The sequence below is a fragment of the Teleopsis dalmanni genome, chromosome 2, assembly GCF_002237135.1.
Source record: "Teleopsis dalmanni isolate 2A chromosome 2, ASM223713v2, whole genome shotgun sequence".
Lineage (NCBI taxonomy): Eukaryota > Metazoa > Arthropoda > Insecta > Diptera > Diopsidae > Teleopsis > Teleopsis dalmanni.
This window is the reverse complement of record NC_051847.1, coordinates 115,952,181-115,974,554: the sequence shown is the minus strand read 5'-3', so window position 1 is coordinate 115,974,554 and position 22,374 is coordinate 115,952,181. Positions and strand designations below refer to the sequence as shown.

General features: G+C 31.8%; 8 protein-coding genes across 10 annotated transcripts; 5 read left to right on the top strand and 3 right to left on the bottom strand.

Moving 5' to 3' along the window:
* The first annotated feature begins 2,571 nt into the window (after positions 1-2,571).
* LOC119678410 (ubiquitin-like protein 4A) lies at positions 2,572-3,721 on the top strand. Its single transcript, XM_038090221.1, has 3 exons — positions 2,572-2,664; positions 2,724-2,865; positions 3,357-3,721. The coding sequence occupies exons 1-3, from the start codon at positions 2,617-2,619 to the stop codon at positions 3,542-3,544; spliced, it is 378 nt and encodes a 125-aa protein (XP_037946149.1). The 5' UTR covers positions 2,572-2,616; the 3' UTR covers positions 3,545-3,721.
* Positions 3,722-3,796: 75 nt separating this feature from the next.
* LOC119678406 (peroxiredoxin-5, mitochondrial-like) lies at positions 3,797-4,836 on the top strand. The gene is made up of 3 exons (XM_038090216.1): positions 3,797-3,974; positions 4,165-4,299; positions 4,356-4,836. The coding sequence occupies exons 1-3, from the start codon at positions 3,861-3,863 to the stop codon at positions 4,683-4,685; spliced, it is 579 nt and encodes a 192-aa protein (XP_037946144.1). The 5' UTR covers positions 3,797-3,860; the 3' UTR covers positions 4,686-4,836.
* Positions 4,837-7,612: 2,776 nt separating this feature from the next.
* On the bottom strand, positions 7,613-8,453 carry LOC119678408 (nuclear cap-binding protein subunit 2). The gene is made up of 3 exons (XM_038090217.1): positions 8,313-8,453; positions 8,044-8,261; positions 7,613-7,981 (listed from the first exon to the last, which is right to left on the bottom strand). The coding sequence occupies exons 1-3, from the start codon at positions 8,361-8,363 to the stop codon at positions 7,783-7,785; spliced, it is 468 nt and encodes a 155-aa protein (XP_037946145.1). The 5' UTR covers positions 8,364-8,453; the 3' UTR covers positions 7,613-7,782.
* A 94-nt stretch (positions 8,454-8,547) lies between these two features.
* Positions 8,548-10,694, top strand: LOC119678403 (M protein, serotype 24-like). The gene is made up of 6 exons (XM_038090213.1): positions 8,548-8,793; positions 8,852-9,214; positions 9,274-9,453; positions 9,513-9,826; positions 9,879-10,137; positions 10,201-10,694. Exons 1-6 carry the CDS (start codon positions 8,752-8,754, stop codon positions 10,288-10,290), a joined length of 1,248 nt encoding a protein of 415 aa, XP_037946141.1. The 5' UTR covers positions 8,548-8,751; the 3' UTR covers positions 10,291-10,694.
* A 248-nt stretch (positions 10,695-10,942) lies between these two features.
* Positions 10,943-11,781, bottom strand: LOC119678409 (iron-sulfur cluster assembly 2 homolog, mitochondrial-like). Of its 2 annotated transcripts, none has more exons than XM_038090218.1 (3): positions 11,655-11,781; positions 11,161-11,603; positions 10,943-11,029 (listed from the first exon to the last, which is right to left on the bottom strand). In XM_038090218.1, the coding sequence occupies exons 1-2, from the start codon at positions 11,696-11,698 to the stop codon at positions 11,180-11,182; spliced, it is 468 nt and encodes a 155-aa protein (XP_037946146.1). In that variant the 5' UTR covers positions 11,699-11,781; the 3' UTR covers positions 10,943-11,029; positions 11,161-11,179. The 2 variants fall into 2 exon arrangements, with proteins under 2 accessions (XP_037946146.1, XP_037946147.1); XM_038090219.1 differs by having other exon boundaries at positions 11,161-11,600.
* A 79-nt stretch (positions 11,782-11,860) lies between these two features.
* Positions 11,861-13,055, top strand: LOC119678404 (probable 18S rRNA (guanine-N(7))-methyltransferase). Its single transcript, XM_038090214.1, has 4 exons — positions 11,861-12,020; positions 12,076-12,113; positions 12,177-12,739; positions 12,801-13,055. The coding sequence occupies exons 1-4, from the start codon at positions 11,982-11,984 to the stop codon at positions 12,986-12,988; spliced, it is 828 nt and encodes a 275-aa protein (XP_037946142.1). The 5' UTR covers positions 11,861-11,981; the 3' UTR covers positions 12,989-13,055.
* On the bottom strand, positions 13,051-13,836 carry LOC119678405 (dnaJ homolog subfamily C member 30, mitochondrial). The gene is made up of 2 exons (XM_038090215.1): positions 13,524-13,836; positions 13,051-13,463 (listed from the first exon to the last, which is right to left on the bottom strand). The coding sequence occupies exons 1-2, from the start codon at positions 13,813-13,815 to the stop codon at positions 13,063-13,065; spliced, it is 693 nt and encodes a 230-aa protein (XP_037946143.1). The 5' UTR covers positions 13,816-13,836; the 3' UTR covers positions 13,051-13,062.
* Positions 13,837-13,920: 84 nt separating this feature from the next.
* Positions 13,921-17,768, top strand: LOC119678402 (protein unc-45 homolog B). Of its 2 annotated transcripts, none has more exons than XM_038090212.1 (5): positions 13,921-14,012; positions 14,206-14,976; positions 15,035-15,881; positions 15,947-16,732; positions 16,799-17,768. In XM_038090212.1, exons 2-5 carry the CDS (start codon positions 14,548-14,550, stop codon positions 17,575-17,577), a joined length of 2,841 nt encoding a protein of 946 aa, XP_037946140.1. In that variant the 5' UTR covers positions 13,921-14,012; positions 14,206-14,547; the 3' UTR covers positions 17,578-17,768. The 2 variants fall into 2 exon arrangements, with proteins under 2 accessions (XP_037946140.1, XP_037946139.1); XM_038090211.1 differs by having other exon boundaries at positions 13,956-14,012; positions 14,168-14,976.
* Positions 17,769-22,374: the final 4,606 nt, after the last annotated feature.

The window sequence follows — 22,374 nt, the reverse complement described above, 5'->3', positions numbered from 1 at the left end:
TAAATTTAGTTTTCCTTATTTATCAATTTAAAATCAAATCTCAGGTATACCGTAAAAATAAAATATTGTAGTTTTACTAGTATACCAAAAGAAAATTTGCGTAATTGTAATAGATGAAAAACATGTCGCGGGCGCACAAACAGTCGCGGGCCACAAGCGGCCCGCGGGTCGTACTTTGGATAGCCCTGATATAGACAATGCTACAAGTATGCATTTCAAGTATGCAGACCAAGAATACGTTTTGCTATACACTTTGAAACAAGATGTAATCTTACCGCATACATGCCTACAGATCGAAATTTGGTCTGCATACTTATATATACACAGTGCGAATTGGTAGCACGTCATACTTGGTTTGCAGGCTTTACTAAAGCATGATATAGACGATGCTACATATCTGCACACCAAGTATGAAGTTCAAGTATGCGCTTTGCTATACACTTTGAAACATACTTCATGTTGATTTATTTTCTACAGCGTTCAGAACAACAGCGGAGCAAGTACAGAGTGCAAAATAGTAATCGAAACTGAAGGAATTAAAATGATGATAATAGTAACATGTCATTTATTTCACTATATAAAGATTTCATATTTCTTAGAATTAAACTTAATTTTTTATTTTAATTCTTAAGATTAAAATTATTTTTAATTTAATTCTTTAAAATGTTGCACTTTAATAGTTTTAATCACAAAATAATTATTAAAATATAAAAACTTATTAAAAAATGATTTTTGCACAAAATAAATTTTAAAAAATATAAACTTCTTTAATAATTGTATGTAGAATTTTTTTCCAATTTTGTTTCTTTTAAAGAGAATAAATGTCTACAACTTTTTCAATTATTTTACAATTTTTTATCGCAATCTTTGCTCGTCCGACTCTCACCAAAATTCTCAAATTATAAGAAGTCTTAAATCTGATTTTAAGAGCCTTTTATGGCGTTTACATTGGCCAAAAATAGCTCATTTTGAATAAGCCATTTGAAAGTGTTTACATTCGTTGCAATTCATTTGTTCTCATTTCAAACAGCTGATTATTCACCTTGCCTGTTGATTTGATTTTTAGCCTGTGCCAAAAAAATGTTGCATGAAGGTTAAATATACCTTTAAACCTTAAAATATATACTGCAAACATATTTTTAACTTCGATTAAATACTTTTTGGGAAGTGAAGTTCTAAAAAAAGGTGCATCGTTTTCAAGATGCAACCACCAAACATTTGTTTACCTTTTTTTGTAAATATGTCAAAAAAAAAGTTTTTTCAAACTGTCAAAATGCCATAAAGAGCTTTTATTTAGGGTATGTTCAATGTATTCTTTTGTATTTGGAACATATTTGGAATGCATTCGAACGTCGTTGGGACGCATTCATACAGAATATGATGAAATAGATCGCATTCGCACTTGAAATTTTGTATGCAGGAATGATTCCTTCGCTCCTCATTTTCGATTTTTGACCAAAATGAGTCATTTTCAGCCAGTTTAAATGCCGTATTATAAGGTTCGCGTAAACGGGGTGATGCATTATTTAATTAACAATGTAGGACTAAAAAAATTTTTTCCTTTTTATATGATTCAAATTTTTGTTAACATTTGAAATTTTTGTCAAATTTTTTATTATACAAAGGATATACTAGATCAACATAAACCAAAAAATGAGGTAATCTTTGTTATAAACCTAATATGGCGTTTACATTGGCCGAAAATGGCTCATTTTGAACTAGCATGTTGATTTGATTTTTGGCCTGTGCCAAAAAAATTTTGCATGAAGTTTAAATATGCCTTCAAACCTTACATTAGAAACTTAAAACATATTTTTAACTTCGATTAATTACTTTTTGGGAAGTAAAAGCAGTGCATCGTTTTAAAGAAAATGCAACCACTAAACATTTGTTTACCTTTTTTTGTAAATATGTCAAAACAGCTTTTTCAAACTGTCAAAATGCCATGAAGAGCTTTCATTTAGGGTATGTTCAATGGATTCCTTTGCATTTGGAACATATGTGAAATGCATTCGAACGGCTTTCATACAGAATGTGAGAAAGTTGCTCATTTTCGCGCTTGAAATTTTATATGCAAAAATGAGCCATTCGTTACTCATTTTCGATTTTTGACCAAAATGAGCCATTTTTGGCCAATGTAAACGCCATATTATACACTTTTCATAAGTATAGTGATATTAACTGATCTAACCGAGCCTATCTGTTTGTATATGTACAGTTTATACATTATTTGAAGTGATATAATAAAATTTAACACGGGAAATTTTTGCTTCACCAGACAGATAAAATTTAAATATTAATGAAACTTGTTAGCACTATCACGTAGCATCTATTCAAAAAAATTTTCAAGAAGATATACATATTAACTAATTAATTTGATTATAAAAATACAAATATATGTATGTAAATAAGCTTATATATTTTTTTGCTACTATATAATGCATATGTGCCAGTCTCATATATTTTAATTCTCTTCAAACAACTTGGCAATGCTCGCACACATTTTTGACATTTCATTAATAAGTTTACTTCTTGGAAAATAAATTTTTGTTAAAATAAATAGTACTTGAGGAGCAAAATCTATTTAAATTTAGAATAAAAGACTTAAATTATAAAATGCACATTATTATAAAAGTTTTAAAAGGACAAGATTGCCCGTTAGAGGTAATTATATGTTATGATATTTGGTATACCTTGTACAAAATGCTTCTGTTTCTATTTAGGTGAATGAGGCTACTACCATTTTGGATATAAAAAAACAGATAGAAAAAATTTTAAAAATCCCTATAGGAAACCAAAAATTGTTGCTAGTGGGTAGAACTTTAAGCGATGAATGTAGTGTATCTTTCTATCCCAGTATAAAAGGTATTAACTGAGTGTTACTAAAAGCGATTTTTTGTTACGGACGAATAAGAGAATTACCGTTTTTGTTCATATATTTTATATATTTAAAACTAACTCACCTGTAAGCACAGTAGTTCTAATGAATTGAAACGGCAAATTGATCGCGGAATTTACTTTATTCGTCCACACATACAAAAGGTATTGTTTCAAATATTTTTCGAGCTATTCGAAGATGATCGGGCCGCTCGAATATTTTCACACATTAAAATGTTCGCATCGAGTATACGAATTTGAGTAAGTGGACAATTCGTAATGCTCGTACATTTTTACATTCTCGAAGCATTTACCGGCTTAGAAAGAGAACATTTTATTTTAATTAACCAAATACAATATATAATATAGCTCAAAACAAAATATTATTTGGAGTAATTTTACTTAATTATATATATAATTTCATAATATTCGGTTTATTTGTAATAATATTTGTTGAAATTGTATTTTAATTGTTTTAGACGGATCGAAGCTTAATTTAATTGTTATGCGTCCTGAGGGTCTTCGTGAAATAATAAGCCGCTCGTTCAGAAAGTTTTTTACAGAGCAACAGTCTGAACTTTTAACTAAAAAATTCATGGAAGATTTTGAAAAAAAGATGACAACATATAGTTTAGATGACATTGAGCGTTTGGCTAATAACTTATAATTAATTGTATATTATATAAGACAAATTTATTTTTGTACATCATGTTAAACTTTATATAAAATATTATCCGATCAACCGAATATGGATATATGTTCCTTATATTATTCTTTCAATAGTACTTCAAAGAAATCTTCAAGTCTAAAATTTTATTTGTAAAAATTCAAACAAATATGATGTTGCAATAAATGATAATTATGTATCAAAAAATATGTAAACGTAAAACGAATGAATGTAAGAGTTTTATTAAGTTGGCAACACTGGTTATTCTCGCATATTCTTTAGTTAAACGCCGCATGAAAACGTAGTTGAAAGCAAAATGCAATTCCAATCTGTTTTATCAAAAGTTGCAACTCTATCAAGGTTTTCTGTTTTTAGAAAACAAACAGGACGTGCATTTTCAATTAATTTAATGGCAATGGCGCAAATCAAAGTAAGCTATTTTATTATATAAAACGACTTGGTTTCTGGTATATAAAATAATTATGTAATTATACAAAGTATATTGAAAATAATGTACTCGTATGTTTGAAAAAGTGAAGGTCATGGCCAACCGTACATTGAAAATAATATTCATGCATTTTTGCTGCTCACTTATATTTCGTTAATATTTCATTTGATAGGTAGGAGATAAATTACCTTCCGTTGATCTTTTTGAAGATTCACCAGCTAATAAAATTAACACTTCCGATTTGACTGCTAATAAAAAAGTAATTATTTTTGGAGTACCCGGTGCATTTACACCTGGCTGTTCAAAGGTGATCGAATAATTAAATTGAATATTTATAAAGTAATAATGAATTTTACTCATTAGACACATTTACCGGGTTATATAACTGGTGCTGATGATCTTAAGAGTAATCAAAGTGTCAACGAAATCGTATGTGTATCTGTTAATGATCCATTTGTTATGTCAGCTTGGGGAAAGGAACATAATGCTACTGGTAAAGTTCGTATGTTAGCTGATCCTGCTGCAAATTTTGCCAAGGCATTAAATCTAACAATTGATTTGCCACCATTGGGCGGAGTACGTGCTAAGCGTTTTTCAATGGTTGTTGAAGACGGCCAAGTGAAGGAATTAAATGTTGAACCTGATGGTACTGGATTAAGCTGCTCTTTGGCCAATAAAATTGGTAAAAATTAATGTACTAGAGGTAGAATTATAAAACTAAATTAGTGTATCTATACGCTGTAAAACTAATTTATAGTGTCAGCTTATTAGAATGTATTTGCAAAATGTATGTTAAATGAAATACATAATCAAGAATTTAATTAAAGACATATATCAAATTCAAGTAGTACGCATTTTCAATGAAAAACGATGAAATATAGTCAAATATGTTATTTTATTATAATTTTGAGTCATCCCAAAAAAAGTATCACGAACGATATTACCTCATTGGGCTCAGAGTAAGTTCATATATGTATAATTTGAAAAGAATTGGTGAAAGTAAACTGTTCGGCTTCAACTTTCTAGTCTTTGATAAGTAATTCGTAGGTCTTTGCTTTGTTCGTGGCGATATGTGAGCTGAAAGGCAATATTTAAAACACAAATAGCTCTAAGCATTCTGAGAAACGACATAGAAATAATAACTGGATTCAATGTTTTCAAAGCTTTAAGACGTCGATTGCATTGTTCACGTACATAGGAGTGTAGTGTAGTGTCATCAGAATTGGTTACCTAAGTTAGTTTGTGTTTGGGGATTCTATTAAAAACACCCGTTTTAAAATATCAAGAACAGATTAATTCATATAGTGCCGACTACGCAAGGCGTGTACCGCTATTTGTTCAAATTTTATAAGCAATGAGGTTTCATATACCTTCTGGACGTTTATATAGTTTTGTGTATATATCGCATCAGTGACTTTAAACCTTTCTGATTGAGCATAAAACGAGCAGATGTCTTTGAGGTGCGTGCTGATATATTCTTTTATGTTGAGAATAAAATTAAATACCCACTGGAAGTGGATTGTGAAGTTTTATTCATATCTTTTGATATATGTACGTAAATATATTGAGTTAAATTTGAAATGGCGAATGGCACTTTGTGGAAAAAGTTCTATCAGTCGCAGATAGGAGCTGTGGCAAAAAGATACTAACGCTAACAATAAGAACTTGTACCTTTATATACAAGACTGTTAATAAGTTTAGCAGGAGTTTTCACCTAATCTGATTTTTTAATGTATAAAAAAATTAAAAAATTATATGCGTATTTCGAAAGGGAACATTGTATATAATAAATTAATATGAATCAATATTTCGGTTATAAGTATCTATGTACTCCAGCTTAACATATACTACCAATTAAATGTTTTTATTATTTATATTACTATTTTTGTACAGGTGTTTTACGACATATATTTTGTATAAACGTAGTGAAGTTTATATTAAAATGAAACACATTTTCAAAAAAATGTATGTATGCATACCAGTCAAATCTAAGAAATGTAATTGTTCTCTTCTATTGTACAAAAGCTTATGCCAAATGTTCTAAGTTTTTGTATTACAAGGATTCATTTCATTTGAAAGGATTCATTCATTGTATATGTACAGTTTATACGTCCAACCTAACCTAACAAATATATTTATACATTTCTGTATACATCATCATCACCACATCAGCATTACAACTCGGAGTGAGCTCTAGTTGTATCAACCAGCTTTCTCCATTCTGCTTTGCATGATATTTTAGATCTCCAGCATTGGATACCCATTTTCCTGATGTCGTCGGTCACGTTATCGAGTCATCTAATATGTGGTCTACCTTTGCTGCGATCGTTGTACGGCGTAAAATGGAGTATTCGCGTTTGTGGTCTATCTTCCGGCATTCTCATGACATGCTCTATCCATCTCAAGCGCTGCGACTTTGCGAATTTGACAGCATATTCACCGTTACAAAGTTGTAGTAGCTCTATGTTCGTGCACCGACGAAGTTATTCGTGGTTCAGGCGGATGGGACCATAAATCCTTCACAGCACCTTCCTTTCGAAAGCTCTGATTTCGTTTTCATCTACTGTCGTTAAAGTCGAAGTTTGGCTCCGTAACATAATACCAGGCAGACGATGTAAGCCTTGTAAGCGTGTAGTTTGGCGCTTCTAGTCACGATTTTAGATTTGAAGATTTTTGTGTGTCCGTAATAACTTCTGTTTGCTGCCACAATTCTGTCTTGGATACAAAAACTGATGTCATTGTTGCTATTAATCAGGATACCCAGGTATTTAGCGCTTTCAACTTCTTCAAAAATGAAATCACCGACGTAAATAGACTCTACAATTTGGCTGTGCATGTTTCTTCCAACCCTCATATATTTTTAGTTCTCGATTATGTTTAGTTCTACTACCTTAACTCTAAGTTGTAAATTGACGAACTTTTCTTTCATATTGTGTAGTGGCCTGTTTAAGATCGCTATGTCGTCTGCGTAGGCAATGGTCAGTGATGTGGTATTGAATATGTTCCCTGTTACCACTAGCGGCGTAATGGCATCGTGAACAACTTGGTTGAAAATGATGGTTGAAAGCGAATGAACTTGTTCCACTCCATTTTTAATTTTAAAAGCATTTGTTCGGATGTCTTGCACCATCATTTTTCCACTCGTGTCGTGCATTGTAACCACTACTAGTTTTATGAGCTTCGGATTGATTCTGAGTGACCGCAGGACTTCCTGGATAATTTTTCTATCAATACTATCAAATGCTTGTCTGAAATCAATGAAGAGAATGTGCACTAGTGTATCCATATGTATGTATAATTAATGTTTTGTGAATTATAGTATTATCAATATAAATATAGCATTATATAAAGTGTATATGTATAATGATTACAATTTATATACATACGTACGATAACGCAATGGAGTTAAAGACACAAGACAATGATTTCAGAAGTATATTCTGTTGACTTTTCCCAAAAATACATTATGCATTTATCAACAAATTGTATGCTGCACTCTTAGTCTTAAGAAAAAAATGTTATTTGCAGGTCTTAAATAATCAGTGGAAAAATATCTTTTATTTTATTCAAGTTATGTACATTATTAATACATATATGTTAAGCTATAATAAACAATTGATATTGAAAATATACTTATTTTGAATTTTTAAATTTTAGCTAATAGTTTATATGCGAGTTTTGCATTTGTGTTTTCAGTGACTTAGTAATAATGTTTATAGAAAAGATTTTGTTTATTAAATATAATTAAGTCTTAGACAACCTTACGTACTATAGAATACATTTTCAGTGTCTAACGATTATCTGTGTTCGGGGTAATTTTCTGGGATAGCAACTTTCCATAACCCCCACGACCAGCATCATAGTCTGTACGATATTCGTCACGTACTTGACCGCCAGTCTTACCTCTACCATATTGACGACCTTCAATAAAGCCAGCATCCCAATCAACTCTAATGAGTCTATCATCCAGACGGGTACTATTTATGTATCTGAAAAATAATTCAAAATAAATTATTGAAGTGAACTTAAGGGTTAATATTGTTAAATGTACCGCATAGCGTTTTCAGCTTCCGAACGCAGGTAGTACTCCACAAAACAAAAACCACAAGGAGTTTTTTTATATTTATCTAAGCCCATAACGATACGTCTAACTTCTCCACAGCGTGAAAATAATTCATGAATTTGTTCTTCGGTTGTAAAAAATGATAAATTTCCAATATATAAGGTTGTAGATTCTCGAAGTGAACGTTCTTGCTCCATACGAGATCCCTTCACAAATAAAATATAATTCAATGCCTTTCAATTAAAAACTCAACTTACCTTAAAATGCTGATCACGATATGAACTTAAATCAACCGAACTTGCAGACATCGTTACTCTTTTTTACTAATTTAAACTAAATTTCTCAATTTTCCAAAGTACCTGTATGCGGCAAAAATACGTCAAACTCCACACATTCAATGGAACGCCAAAAATGAGTTGTCAAAATTTGATGCATTCACAATAAATTTGTATATATTCGTTCTCAATATGTGTTATTGTGTTTGTGTGACGGAAAAAATTATACCAACAGAGACGATAAACTTTTTAAGTAAATAAATATGTACGGGCAAAAAATATAACTCTTGAAAGTATATAATATTGTCAATATAAATATTTTATCCATGTGTGCATATTGAAATAGAAAATGTATTAAATTTATAGGAAAATAAGTATTCACAGTTTGTGTTAATAAAATTATATTGTAAGTGGGATTGAAATGGATCCTAAAGTGGAAAGATTAGTCAATGCTTGCAGAAAGGTACGCCCCTTTATTTTAATTTAAAAATTTGGAAATATTTTTGTATCTATGCCTGTAGCTACGTTCTGATATGTTAACATTGAAAAAATACTGCATGGAGGAGAACAAAAAGAATGCAGTGCTTCGTGAGCAATTGCGTCAACGCGAAGCAGATTGCAGACGTTCTGAGCAGGAAATGGACTCAATTTCTTTTCGTAACAAGCAGTTGGAACATAGAGTGGCTGTTTTACAAGAAGAACTATCTAATAATGAGAAACGTAAAAATGATAAGGATCAAAAACGTCAAAACGAAACACAACGAGGAATTGGTGGAGGCAATGGTGCGAGAGTGGTAACCAACAAAACTGATAGAGCACAAGATGAACTTATATTTGAAGAATTGCAAAAGAAAATAATGGATAATGCTCAATTAACTTCGTTGGTATATTTCATGAAAATATAATTTATAATGATACACACTTATTAATAATTTGCTTACAGATAGATGACAAGGATCGTGAACTTAAGTTACATATTGAACGTGTTCAAAATTTAGAACAAACTCTACAAAAACGTTTTAATGAACATACTGAAATGGAGCAACGCTTGCGACAAGATGTAGAGACATTACAAAGCAGAAATGCTGAGCTGGAAACAAAATATATAGAAGCAACAAGCATGGTATGATTTGGCTATAATTACACAAATAGTGATAAAACAATTTCAATATTTTTCTAAAGCTTGGTAGTGAGGATGCTTTAAGTGCATCTGGCAGCGATAATACACCTTTACATAGTATCGATCATAATCATATATCATTACCTAATGTAGCAGCGGCCATGCATACGAAAGAAGAACGTTTAGCGTTTTTAGAACAGGAAGTGGCACATTGGCGTGCACAATATGAAATATTAAAATTAAGTGAAGCCTTTGGTAATAGTAAAGCTGAGAATGTTCTGAAATCAACTTCCGTGGTATTGAATGATGCAAACTGCAGTTGCAGTTCAGCAGCGGCGGGTATTACTGTTCGAACTAATGTTGGCGAATCAAAAAGGTACAATTTAGAACTACAATTCCAAGTAAATTTCCAATTTATTAAATTTTAGTGCGCAACGTGGTGTTCGTGATTTTTTGAAAGAAACACAGCTTCCTCCAGCTAAGGAGGAACTCATTTATAATAATTTTAGTAAAAAATTCGAGGATCTCTTAAAGGACAAATGTATTGCAGAATCTCGTATTACATCATTTGAAACTGAAGTAGATCATTTACAAAATTGTCTTGAAAATGCAACACATGAGCTTACAGCAAAAGATGAACAGATGAAAAGTATAAGTCAAGCGCTACAAATACTAGAGGAAGACTTGGTTAGTAAGCACTTGTTGTCTATGTAAGCAATATTTTTTAATTATAATCTATAAATCCTATAGGCAACAACGCGATTAAATTACGAAGAACAAATTAGTGTGTTGACGGAACAAGTTATAAGTTTAAGTGAACAGTTAGCCGGATGTAAATAATTTAATAAAATTAAAATTTGTGCTTTTATATGTTGTATATATTTTAAGTACATATAATTTATTTGACTTTATGGTAAATGTTCAAAGTCTTACACGTTAAATTTTTTGAAAAATAATGAAATATATTTATTTAAGATTTCAAAATTGATGAAGCGAAAAATTATTATCAGTATGTTATTTGGCAAATATATAAAATTTAAGTTTCTTTTTCCTACATGCTTAAAAAATATATTTACTTTTTCATCTCGGAGGAATTCTCAACCGCTACGGCCTACTGTATTTATTGAGTTGAGAAAAACTTCTTTAAAGTCAATCAATTACAACAACTTAAATACTTTATGTCCAGTATTATTGATTGTTTACCTAACATTATATGTATTGAACATGTTGTTAGTTTAATAATTATAAAAATAGTTAAATTAAACATTTGTGCATTTTCGATAAATATTCATATATATATATATTTAATATAGAAATAAAATTATTTAATTTCTTTTTAAGTTTATGTAAATTTATAACACTAACAATGTAAGCCTACAATTTCTTAGTCTAATTTTATTGAGAAGGAAGCTCCACAGGAGCAACCCTGTTCCGCCTGCGGATTTGCCAACATTCTAAAACCTGAACGTATTAGTTCAATGTGATAATCAACCGTAGCGCCAGTACAGTACTCCAACGATACATTATCGATAACAACTTTTGCTTTCTCCTCCCCAAATTGGAGGTCGTCTTCTTGTATCTTATAAAAATTATAAAAATATTTAAATTAAACATTTGTGCATTTTCGATAAATATTCATATATATATATATTTAATATAGAAATAAAATTATTTAATTTCTTTTTAAGTTTATGTAAATTTAACACTAACAATGTAAGCCTACAATTTCTTAGTCTAATTTTATTGAGAAGGAAGCTCCACAGGAGCAACCCTGTTCCGCCTGCGGATTTGCCATCATTCTAAAACCTGAACGTATTAGTTCAATGTGATAATCAACCGTAGCGCCAGTACAGTACTCCAACGATACATTATCGATAACAACTTTTGCCTTCTCCTCCCCAAATTGGAGGTCGTCTTCTTGTATCTTGGTGTCTAGATCAAATTTGTATTGAAAACCAGAGCACCCACCACCTTCCACAGTAATACGCAGAAATGAACCATCTTGGCAAATTTCACGTAAACGTTTTATGCAAGAGTCACTAAGTAATAGCTTTGGTTTTGTTTCGACTTTACTGTCATTGATATTGGCTATAGCGTTGCTAGCCGCTGCATTATGAATAACTGCTTTCACACATCTAGACGCAGTTTGCCTTCTTTAAAAATTATACATGATTACTTAAATAAAAATTATTTAAACAAAATACCCTTGCAAAGTAGATTTTATCACACTTCTTAACATACACGCCATGTATTATATCACAAATGTAAATTTCACATTAATTTACGTAAATTACTAAAACCAATCAAAACAAAACTGAAATGTCAATTTTGCTAAACAGCTGTTAAAAGTTTATGTATTGAAACATTGGCGTTATTATAGGAACGAGTGAAATGGAACACTTTTAAATGCAAACAGCCGCAAATATACACACGTGCTAAGTTCATAAACAATACGTTAAAGTTTCAGATAATTAATCCTATCTACAAAACATTTTAAAAATAAATTAGATATATAATAACTTTTGTATATTATGGCTAGAAGACCTGAGCACGCAGCACCACCTGAGATTGTAAGTTCTTGCAGAAAAATAAAGCATAATTATTTCTAATTAAATGTATATTTAGTTTTACAATGACGACGAGGCTAATAAATATTCAACCAAGTAATTTGTTTATTGTATATATTTATGTTATTGTTATATTTTTTAATCGTCCACTTTTAATAGCTCTCGTATTATTGAAATTCAAGTTGAAATGGCTGAACGCGCTTTAGAGCTACTTGCTCTTGAGGAGGAAGAATGTAAATTAATATTAGACATTGGCTGTGGTTCTGGTCTCTCAGGTAGTGTCCTAGAAGATAATGATCATGTGTGGATTGGTGTAGATATAGCAGCATCTATGCTAAAAGTAGCTGTAGATCGTGAAGTTAGTGGAGATTTATTATTGACAGATATGGGACAAGGCATGCCTTTTAAACCTGGCACATTTGATGGTGCGATATCCATATCGGCATTGCAATGGCTTTGTAATGCAGACAAAAGCTCACATAATCCACACAAACGTTTATATAAATTTTTTTCCACATTATTTTCTTGCTTGACACGCACTGCTCGCGCAGTTTTTCAGTTTTATCCGGAAAATGCGGAGCAGATAGAAATGGTGACATCACAAGCTATGAAAGCAGGCTTTTATGGTGGTTTGGTAGTTGATTATCCAAATTCAACTAAAGCTAAAAAATATTTTCTAGTTTTAATGACAGGAGGAGCTGCACCAATGCCTAAGGCATTAGGTAATTATAAATAACAGTTACAGTTCAGTTTGGTACGTTGTAAATTATAATTTATCTATAGGCACAGAAGAGGATGAGAAACGTATACGATATATAAAAAAACGTGAAATGTGTAGAGAAGCACGTGGAAAGCCTTTGAAAAAATCAAGAGACTGGATCTTAGCTAAAAAGGAGAGGCGACGTAGACAAGGTCAAGAAACCCGTCCTGATACAAAATATACTGGACGAAAAAGAAGCGGTCGTTTTTAGATTTTTTTTATTAATTAGATTTCAAAAGTCATATAGTAACGAAATAAAATAAAACAAATTGATTTAATTTAAAATTAATCTGAAGTACTCCCATTTCTTTCCTTTATTTCTTTAATAATATTATTATTTGGTTTAGGTGTATCGTACGAAGATTCAACAAAATGAAACATGTATAATCCTCCGGCAAATAATACTAAAAAACTGAATAGAATTGTATCATATTGTGTGCAAGTGTTGTGAACTGCAGTTTTATGCTGCTTTTGATCATAACGTAGTTTTGCGTTTTGTTTTCTTTGAAAAGTATTACCATAATGTGCTCGTGACCACTCGTCAAAGTTATAAATGGGTGTACGACCTGACATATTTTCGACAGTGGATCTTCTAAATCGGGATTTATAAAACTTCGTTTCTGCATCATCCTCAATATCTGGCTTGTCGTCGGGTTTTTCAACAGTAGGACCTGTATGAAAAATACCTACAAAACAGATGATGAAACAGATTAAATCAATAAAATAGTGAAATATATGTAATATACCTTTATCATACAACCTACGCGTCCTATAGTTTCCAAGTACTTCATACGCTTGAGTTATTTCACGAAATTTTTGTGCTGCCTCATCGCTACCTTGATTTTTATCGGGATGATAAATTTTTGATAATCTATAGTAAGCTGCTTTAATATCATTTTGAGTTGAATCTCTTGGTATACCGAGAGAGTCATAATAACTTCCGGCCAGGTACACTGTACTGGTACTGAAACCACAATTACTACATCCATTAACACCGAATAAAATCCGCATCATTAAATTCCAACGAATAGAGAACATACTTACAAAAACCTTAGCAATAATATATATAATTTTTCATTTCATTTCATCAATATTGTTATATCACAACAAAGTCCAAATAAACAGCATATGTTAATGACAGTTAACATTGAGTCATGAACTTGCCCGATTTCAAGTGGTGGAAACGAAACATTCAGTTCACAATAAAAGAAGCCAGTAGCATTATTATTTCATTCGTAGGTTTTTTTATTGACACTATAACAATACATATTAAGTTAAAAGTTTAATTTCACACAATAGTTAAAAAAATGCTATTAATAAGTGGTTAGAAATAATAACATTGCAATCATTACGATTACGTCGCAATTACGATCAACTATATTCGCTTCAGTTTCATTTCAGATGTTCCTTCATAATTTTATATTTTAGATGCTGTCAATGCGGTGGAAAGAGGAATAGAAGAAAAACATTCAAATTGAATAAAAACAAAAAAGCATGCAAGAGTTTATAAATAGAATTATTTATATTTGTGGATAGCACATATGTTCCATCGAAATATATCTAATTGCAAAATAGAAATTTGTAGAATTTTGTAGAAACATTTGAAACATTTATTTTTGTTCAGAAAACAACGTGTGGCGCTGCATTCGAGAAGTTTCTTCAAGTGTTTAAAAGATATATAAAAACGATACATCTGTTGCATTGCTGTTGTAATAGGACATTAATACATAATTTTTTAATTTTTAATTATTGAAAAATATTTTATTTAATATGACGATAAATGATAATGATGTGGATGCTGAAGCCTTAACCTATAAAGATAAAGGCAACGAGGCATTTAAATCAGGTCAATGGAAGGAAGCGATAAAATTGTACACAAAAGCTATACAAAAAGGTGAAAATCATAAAGATGCTCCAGTTTTTTATAAAAATCGTGCTGCTGCATATTTAAAAACTGAAGACTATGAGGCGGCAGTAAGAGATTGCACTGAGTCATTACGTCTCTCACCTAGAGATCCAAAAGCGCTATACCGACGTGCCCAAGCATATGATGCACTAAAGCGTTACGAAGAAGCTTATAAGGATGCTACGAATTTATTTAAAGAAGACCCTAGCAATAAGTCTGTCCAACCACTGTTGCAAAAGTTACATGCGCTAGTGCAAGAAAGGGTAGCACAAAATGCAAAAACTTCAACGAAGGTAAGAATGTTTGTTATTATATGAGTATATTGTATGTTATTTATGGTATTCCTCGAAGGTAAAAGAAATGATGGAACTTACATTTAACATAGAAAATCCAACCGATAAACGACGATTAGGTGCGAATAATTTATTGGTACTTGGCAAAGAAGATGTAGGTGCAGATTTACTTTTCAAAGAAAACTGTATTACGAAAATAGCTTCCTTGACAAAAATTGAAAAAGATCAGGATATTTATGTCAACTTAATACGTTTAGTAGCTGAACTCTGCTATGGTTCTATTGAGCGTACAAAAGCAGTCTTAGTGGAGCTTGGAGTGCCGTGGTTTTTACGTGTTTTAGATCACAAACATGAGGAACGCGTTACAGCGGCACAACATTGCTTGCAGACAATAATTAATTCCTTATCAGGCATGAATAACAAAACTGATTCAAAACCAGATAAAGAATTATGTAAACTTCATAATAAAGAAATTGATACATTGCTTAGCTGTTTGGTGTATAGCATAACAGATCGAACAATATCTGGGCCGGCACGTGATGCTGTAGTAGAATTATTAACACGAAATGTACATTACACAGCTTTAGAATGGGCCGAACGTTTGATAGAAATAAATGGCTTACATCGTTTATTGGATGTTTGCTCTGAACTGGAAGAGTATAAATACGAAAGTGCCATGAACATAACGTCTTCTTCGCGTACCATTGCTGCAGTATGTTTGGCACGTATATATGAGAACATGTACCATGATATTATAAAAGCGAAATTTACTGAACAAGTCGAAGAATATGTGAAAGATAAACTTCTGCTGCCAGATATGGAATCAAAAGTGCGTGTTACAGTAGCCATAACTGCACTTCTAGAAGGCCCATTGGATGTAGGGAATCAAATAGTTGCACGAGAAGGTAACTTAATAAAAATTAATTTAATATTTTACACGTTTTTATGTTTATTGTTATTACCTTTGCAGGCATTTTGCAGATGATTTTAGCAATGGCAACCACTGATGATGTGCTACAACAAAAAGTTGCTTGTGAGTGTCTTATAGCAGCATCTTCTAAGAAAGATAAAGCGAAGACTTTATGTGCACAGGGTGTTGAAATTCTTAAACAATTGTATCGCTCAAAGGATGATGGTATACGTGTGCGTGCCTTAGTTGGCTTATGTAAATTAGGTAGTTATGGTGGTCAAGATGCGGCTATACGACCATTTGCAGATGGTGCTACATTAAAATTGGCTGAAGCATGTAGACGTTTTTTAATAAAACCAGGTAAAGATAAGGATATACGTCGCTGGGCAGCAGATGGTCTTGCTTACCTTACGCTTGATGCAGAGGTAAAAGAGAAAGTTATAGAAGACAAAGCTGCTATACACGCACTCATAGATTTAGCACGTTCCGGAGATCAGTCTTGTCTTTATGGTGTGGTCACAACATTTGTGAATCTGTGCAATGCATACGAAAAACAGGAAATACTTCCTGAAATGGTAGAATTAGCTCAATTTGCTAAACATCATATACCCGAAGAACATGAGTTGGATGATGCAGATTTTGTAAGCAAACGCATCATTGTTTTAGCCAATGAAGGTATCACTATAGCGCTTTGTGCGTTAGCCAAAACTGAAAGTCAAAACTCACAGGAATTGATAGCTCGCGTATTAAACGCACTGTGCAGTCAACAGGAGTTACGTGGTAAAGTAGTGCAGGATGGTGGTGTGAAAACTTTATTACGTTTATCATTGGAAGGTACAGATAAAGGTAAGTAGATTTTATCAATTTTAACTTTAGACTTAATATATATATTGTTATCAACTTTTCTGTTAGGAAAGCGGCATGCTAGTCAAGCACTTGCACGCATTGGTATCACTATAAACCCGGAAGTGTCATTTGCTGGACAACGAAGCCTTGATGTAATTCGTCCGCTACTCAACTTATTAGCTCAAGAGTGCACAGCACTTGAGAATTTTGAATCGTTAATGGCATTGACTAATCTTGCGTCAATGAATGAAACTGTGCGTAAACGTATTATAAAAGAACAGGGTGTATCTAAAATTGAGATTTACTTAATGGAAGATCATTTGTATTTAACGCGTGCAGCAGCTCAATGCATTTGCAACCTTGTAATGTCCGATGAAGTTGTGAAAATGTATGAAGGTAAAAATGATCGTATTAAATTTTTGGCCTTACTCTCCGAAGAGGAGGATGAAGATACCGCAAAAGCATGCGCAGGTGCATTAGCTATGCTTACTTCGGTATCTAAGATATGCTGTTCTAAGATAATAGAAATCAATACATGGCTCAATATATTGCACACTCTAATTGCGAATCCGAGTCCAGATGTACAGCATCGGGGTGTTGTTGTTATTTTAAATATGATTAATTCGAGCGAGGATATAGCAAGGAAAATACTTGAGACTGATGTTATGGAATTGCTCTCTGGTCTATCACAGTTACCAGATGAAAGTCGCGCTAAAGCACGTGAAGTAGCTATACAGTGTTTGGCGGCTGCAGAGCATCACAATATTATAGAAAAATCAGACGAAGCAGAAATCCCTGATGTTTTTCAGGAATCTTTAAAAATTGAAGAAATTTACGACGAGTAATTAGTATAATTAAAAATTGTATTTAATTTATAACACAATTAAGAGGTGTTAATTATAATTGACCACAACTAATGTAATTTAGTTAGTTGACAATTACGAAATTCTGAAATATTTTTTTTCGTAATATTGTGAAAAATTATATTTCCACTGTATTGTATGCATAGTTCATTCACATGTTTATATTCATTACGTTATTATTGTACTTAAAACATTTATAAAGATTTTATTTATTAAAACTGTTTTTTCTGTTGTATACTAAAAAAATACCGTATAATTAATTTTATCTACTTACTGCATAGTTGGTGACTTATTCGAGTACTGAACAAAACTGGCAAAACTGTTTGGTAACCATTTTTTGCTGCACATGTGAGTGCCAAAAAAAGTGTTCAATTAATTTGATGGTTCCATATCGAATTTGTCTTACAATTTTTGCTGCCTTAAACGGTTCCGAGACTTGTTTATATATTTTTGAAATACTTCTAAATTGTAGATTGTCGTAAAAAGTGGGACGGTGTTAAAAAAATTTGATTGTATTTGATTGCAGCAACACGAAATTGCTAGTTTGGGAATAAATTAACGCATTAAGTAGTGCAAAAAAGACCACCTGCAAAAAACTTAGCATTTATAGTGGAATCTTTGGTTTTAGTAACTGTAAAAAAGTTAATTTATACGCTTATGTCAGAGATAACAAAGGTAAGCACTGTTAAGGTAGGCACTGAGTTTAAAACAGCTCTTAGCAAAAACAGATTGCTTCCTTTTACGACTACAATCCTAGCTTTGGCCAAAGTCAGGAAGAGGAAAGTGTCATTTTCTCTGTTACTATGCATTCGCTAAAAAGAGTTTCTCGACTTCTGGAAGTTTCTATCGAATATGAATAAAGCAGTGATATTGCTATTGCCATCGGTCGAAATAATTCTCCTCAGAACAACTAGCTTGCGTCTAATGTATTAAAAATATTAAGGAGTACAGTAACTATTGGTCTCCGTTATTACTTCGGGAGTTTTATTGTTTCAAACCTTGTTCTTTTAGTTAAAAATGGTCGCTGCTGGTGTAAACTATAATTTTTTATGTGACTATATGTGACTATATGTGACTATATTATTCTAATTACAATAAATTTTATAATTACAATTAGAAAATGATTAAAAGTGATGAGTGTAGTTTCCTTGTTCAAATGAATGAAGAAATAAAAGAAGTAATAATGAAACGATAAAGATAATTCTGCTGTGATTATGTCTGGGGACTAACCCTGAAATTAGAGGGTAGGGAACAGTGATATTCTTGTAACAGATAATGTTTATTGTTGTTAAGCATGGTTATATATTATACATATGTATATATATAAACAATATGTACACATACGAAAGAAATGATTTTTTTCAAAAGTAATATAAAATATTTAGGTTCAAGACCTATATACCTCCACGATTATGGACTTGATTACATTTCACATAGTATTGTTACAAATAATTGTAATTTTTGTTAAAATTTTAATAAATTAACTAAAATTCTTGTTTTTGTCTTTTGTTTGCTATTCGAATCCATCTAACCTTTAAATAGTTACTTTTCGTCATAAAGACGCGTCACTTTTGGTAAGAAAAAATTAATATTTTAATTATCTTTATCATTATATTATTGGTTTTCTGAACAATTTTAAAATATTTTACAGTTTAAAAAGGATCATCAAACGATAAATAACAAAAAAATAGATCAAGAACTTAGCACTGTGCTACTTTGTCAATAATATGTTGATCTTGTTTTCTATAACATATTATTCTCTCTACATTCTCCATATGAAATATAATCTTATTTGATTTTGTTTATGGTGATTTACTTTTAAATTATCAACAAATTTTTTATTAAATCAATATTTGAATTATAGTAGGTAATTTTTCACACTCAAACGTAAACTAGACATAGGTCCCGTACGTTTAGGAAACACTAATATTTCTCTCTCCAGTGAAACAAAGTACCTAGGTGTTGTCCTAGATGGTAAACTCACTTGGAGTTCACACTTAAAGAAAGTATATAACAAAGCATTAAAGGCTTTATGGACAACACGGCCCTGTATAGGTAAAACTTGGGGCCTAAACCCAAAGATTATATTTTGGATATATCAGGCAGTAGTACGTCCTATCATGACATATGGTTGCCTGGTTTGGTGGCAAAAGGTCACACAGGCTGGACCTATTGCTGTTTGCATGAAGCTCCAGAGATTAGCGTGTCTCTTAATGACTGGTGCTATGAGGACAAGTCCAACTGCAGCATTTGAGGCTATACTTGGATTGACACCTCTGCACATACAGATTCAATATACGGCTGCGCTTAGTGCGCTTCGACTAAAACTCCACATGAACAAGGGTTGTCTTGACTATGGTCATACAACAATATTAAAAACATTTGGAGCACATAAAATTCCTTAATGCGATGGAGACTATACAACAGAACTCCATCGTTTTGGCAAAAAATTTGAGGTACACCTACCATCACGTTCAACGTGGGAGAATGGAGGCCCACAGGTTGATCCAAAAAGTTTGGTTTGGTACACAGATGGATCAAAGATGGATGAAGACACTGGCGCTGGTATATATGAACCCAACACCAGCATTTAGGAGGCAATGGGCACATAGCCGAGTGTCTTCCAAGCTGAAATCCACGCAATCAACTTATGCGTAAGATCCAATTTAATTAAAAAATCTTCTGGCTCGAAAATCGTTATTTACTCTGACAGCCAGGCTGCTCTTAAAGCTCTTTTTTCTTGGACTTTCAAATCAAAACAGGTCCTTGAGTGTTACGAGCTTCTGCAATCACTTCCAGCTCGGAATAAGGTAAGCCTTTACTGGGTTCCGGGCCACAGAGGAGTTTTGGGAAATGAAAAAGCTGATGAGCTAGCCAGAACTGCATCAAAAACTGCTTTTATAGGCCCTCAACCCTTTTGTGGAATAAACTGGGCCAGTACAAAACAGATTATCAAGGAAATGAAAAATCATATGCGGCTGGAGTACTGGGTAAACTTTTCAGGACTCAGACAAAGCAAAGCACTGATAACACCGTACTCCTACAAAGACATTCTTAAATTCTCAAAATGTAATTTAAGGTTGATAACAGGTTTCATTAGAGGTCATTATGGTCTGAAATATCACCTTCATAAACTACAATTCCAGCTTTAATAACGCACAGAAGAAACCTGTTTCATAAAGAATTTCTGTCACCAGAACAGATTAAGAACTCTTCTCTAGATTTAGTTCTAGACTTTATTCACAAAGCTTTAAGGGGCTTTGTTTAATCAATAGTGAAACTGGTACAATAGGTCTCTTCTGGCCGCAGTACCGGCTGTTCGGCAATTTTCACGTCTACTCTCTTACTACTATAGTAGGTAATTTTATTTTAAAGCTGAATAGAGAACTTTGGAGAAAAATTGTTGAAGAAACTTTGCTACTCACAGAATTATTTTTTTGAAGAAATAATAATATCCATTATTACTTTTAATAAAAGTAATAAGCCAATCTAGGTTTCACTAGTGCATTAATAATATTGTTGAAGTGAGTTGAATTAAAAGCACTTCAGTGTTATTAACAATTGTAGAATACTAGTACATATTGGTACTAACCATTCTTATAAACGTTTATAGTGATATTACCAAGTAATCTATTAGATTTTAGCACCTCTTTATTGTTTTTTAAGTGACGTTGAAGAGAAAATGTATCATTTCGGAACATTTTTGCTTAGATTTAAAATAATAGAATTTTTATGGTGCAGGGTTACTTGATATAGGTCCGTACAATATCGGAGATAGGAATAATATACTTATTTTGAGTAATAGAGGAAGTAATTCAATTAAGACATGAAGTAATCAAATAGCTATAAGTTGAGTTATATTGCAGAAGATAATTCTTCTTTTCAGTTTCTGGTATATCTTCACTATATTTTATATATAGTTAGAAAATGTTTTCTACTTGAATATTGTAAAAACATGAACTAGAAAAATAAATAGAAAATTATGAACTACATTACTTGATGTGGTGATGTGATGTGGAAGCTATTTTCTCTAGTCATAAGATCTATTAAAAAAGTCAATGTAGCAATTAAAATCATCCGTAAATTTCTTTCATCTTTCGAAGTTTTGAGTTTAAAGCATATCGCAAACAGCATTGCAACAACATCGCTTTTTTCTTGTTGTGATTTCTTCTCATTTATTTAAGTCCAGCGATTAGTTACTTGATTAAGGCCTGTTGCCAACATAATTAGTACGAAATCATTTTTCGCTGGCCATAATAATTTTTACGAGTATCTCAACTAGCCACAAACAAAACTTGTCGCTGCTTTTGGTTTGTTTGTGTTTTCGCTGTGAAAACTTGTACCTCAAAGTGCATGTGGAAAAACTCAAAAAAAAAATTTATCTATCAACTTTTATTCACTTTTCTTTTTACTTAACATAATTAAAAGATGCTGCCTCATCGACAATCAACTTTTAGTTGTCAGCGAATTTATGGGAATTTTTAATGTTTTCTTCTCTTCTTATTAAAAATCGATTAAAACTTTTTTAGCCTTAATTTAAGAAGAATTTCGTAAAATCAGTAAATATGGTATTTTTACGTACGATTTTTAATATTTATTTATCTTACGGTTTTAAGTTTTTCTATTTATTATTTGTCATTATTTGTCAAGATTTCACTATTAACTTTTTCAGGCTTTTTCTGTTTCTACAAACCTCAGTTGACAATTTTTGGTTTTTCTTCTTCAATGACCACAAAAATAATAAAAATAAAAATAATTTTTAATTTGTTTTCATTAAAC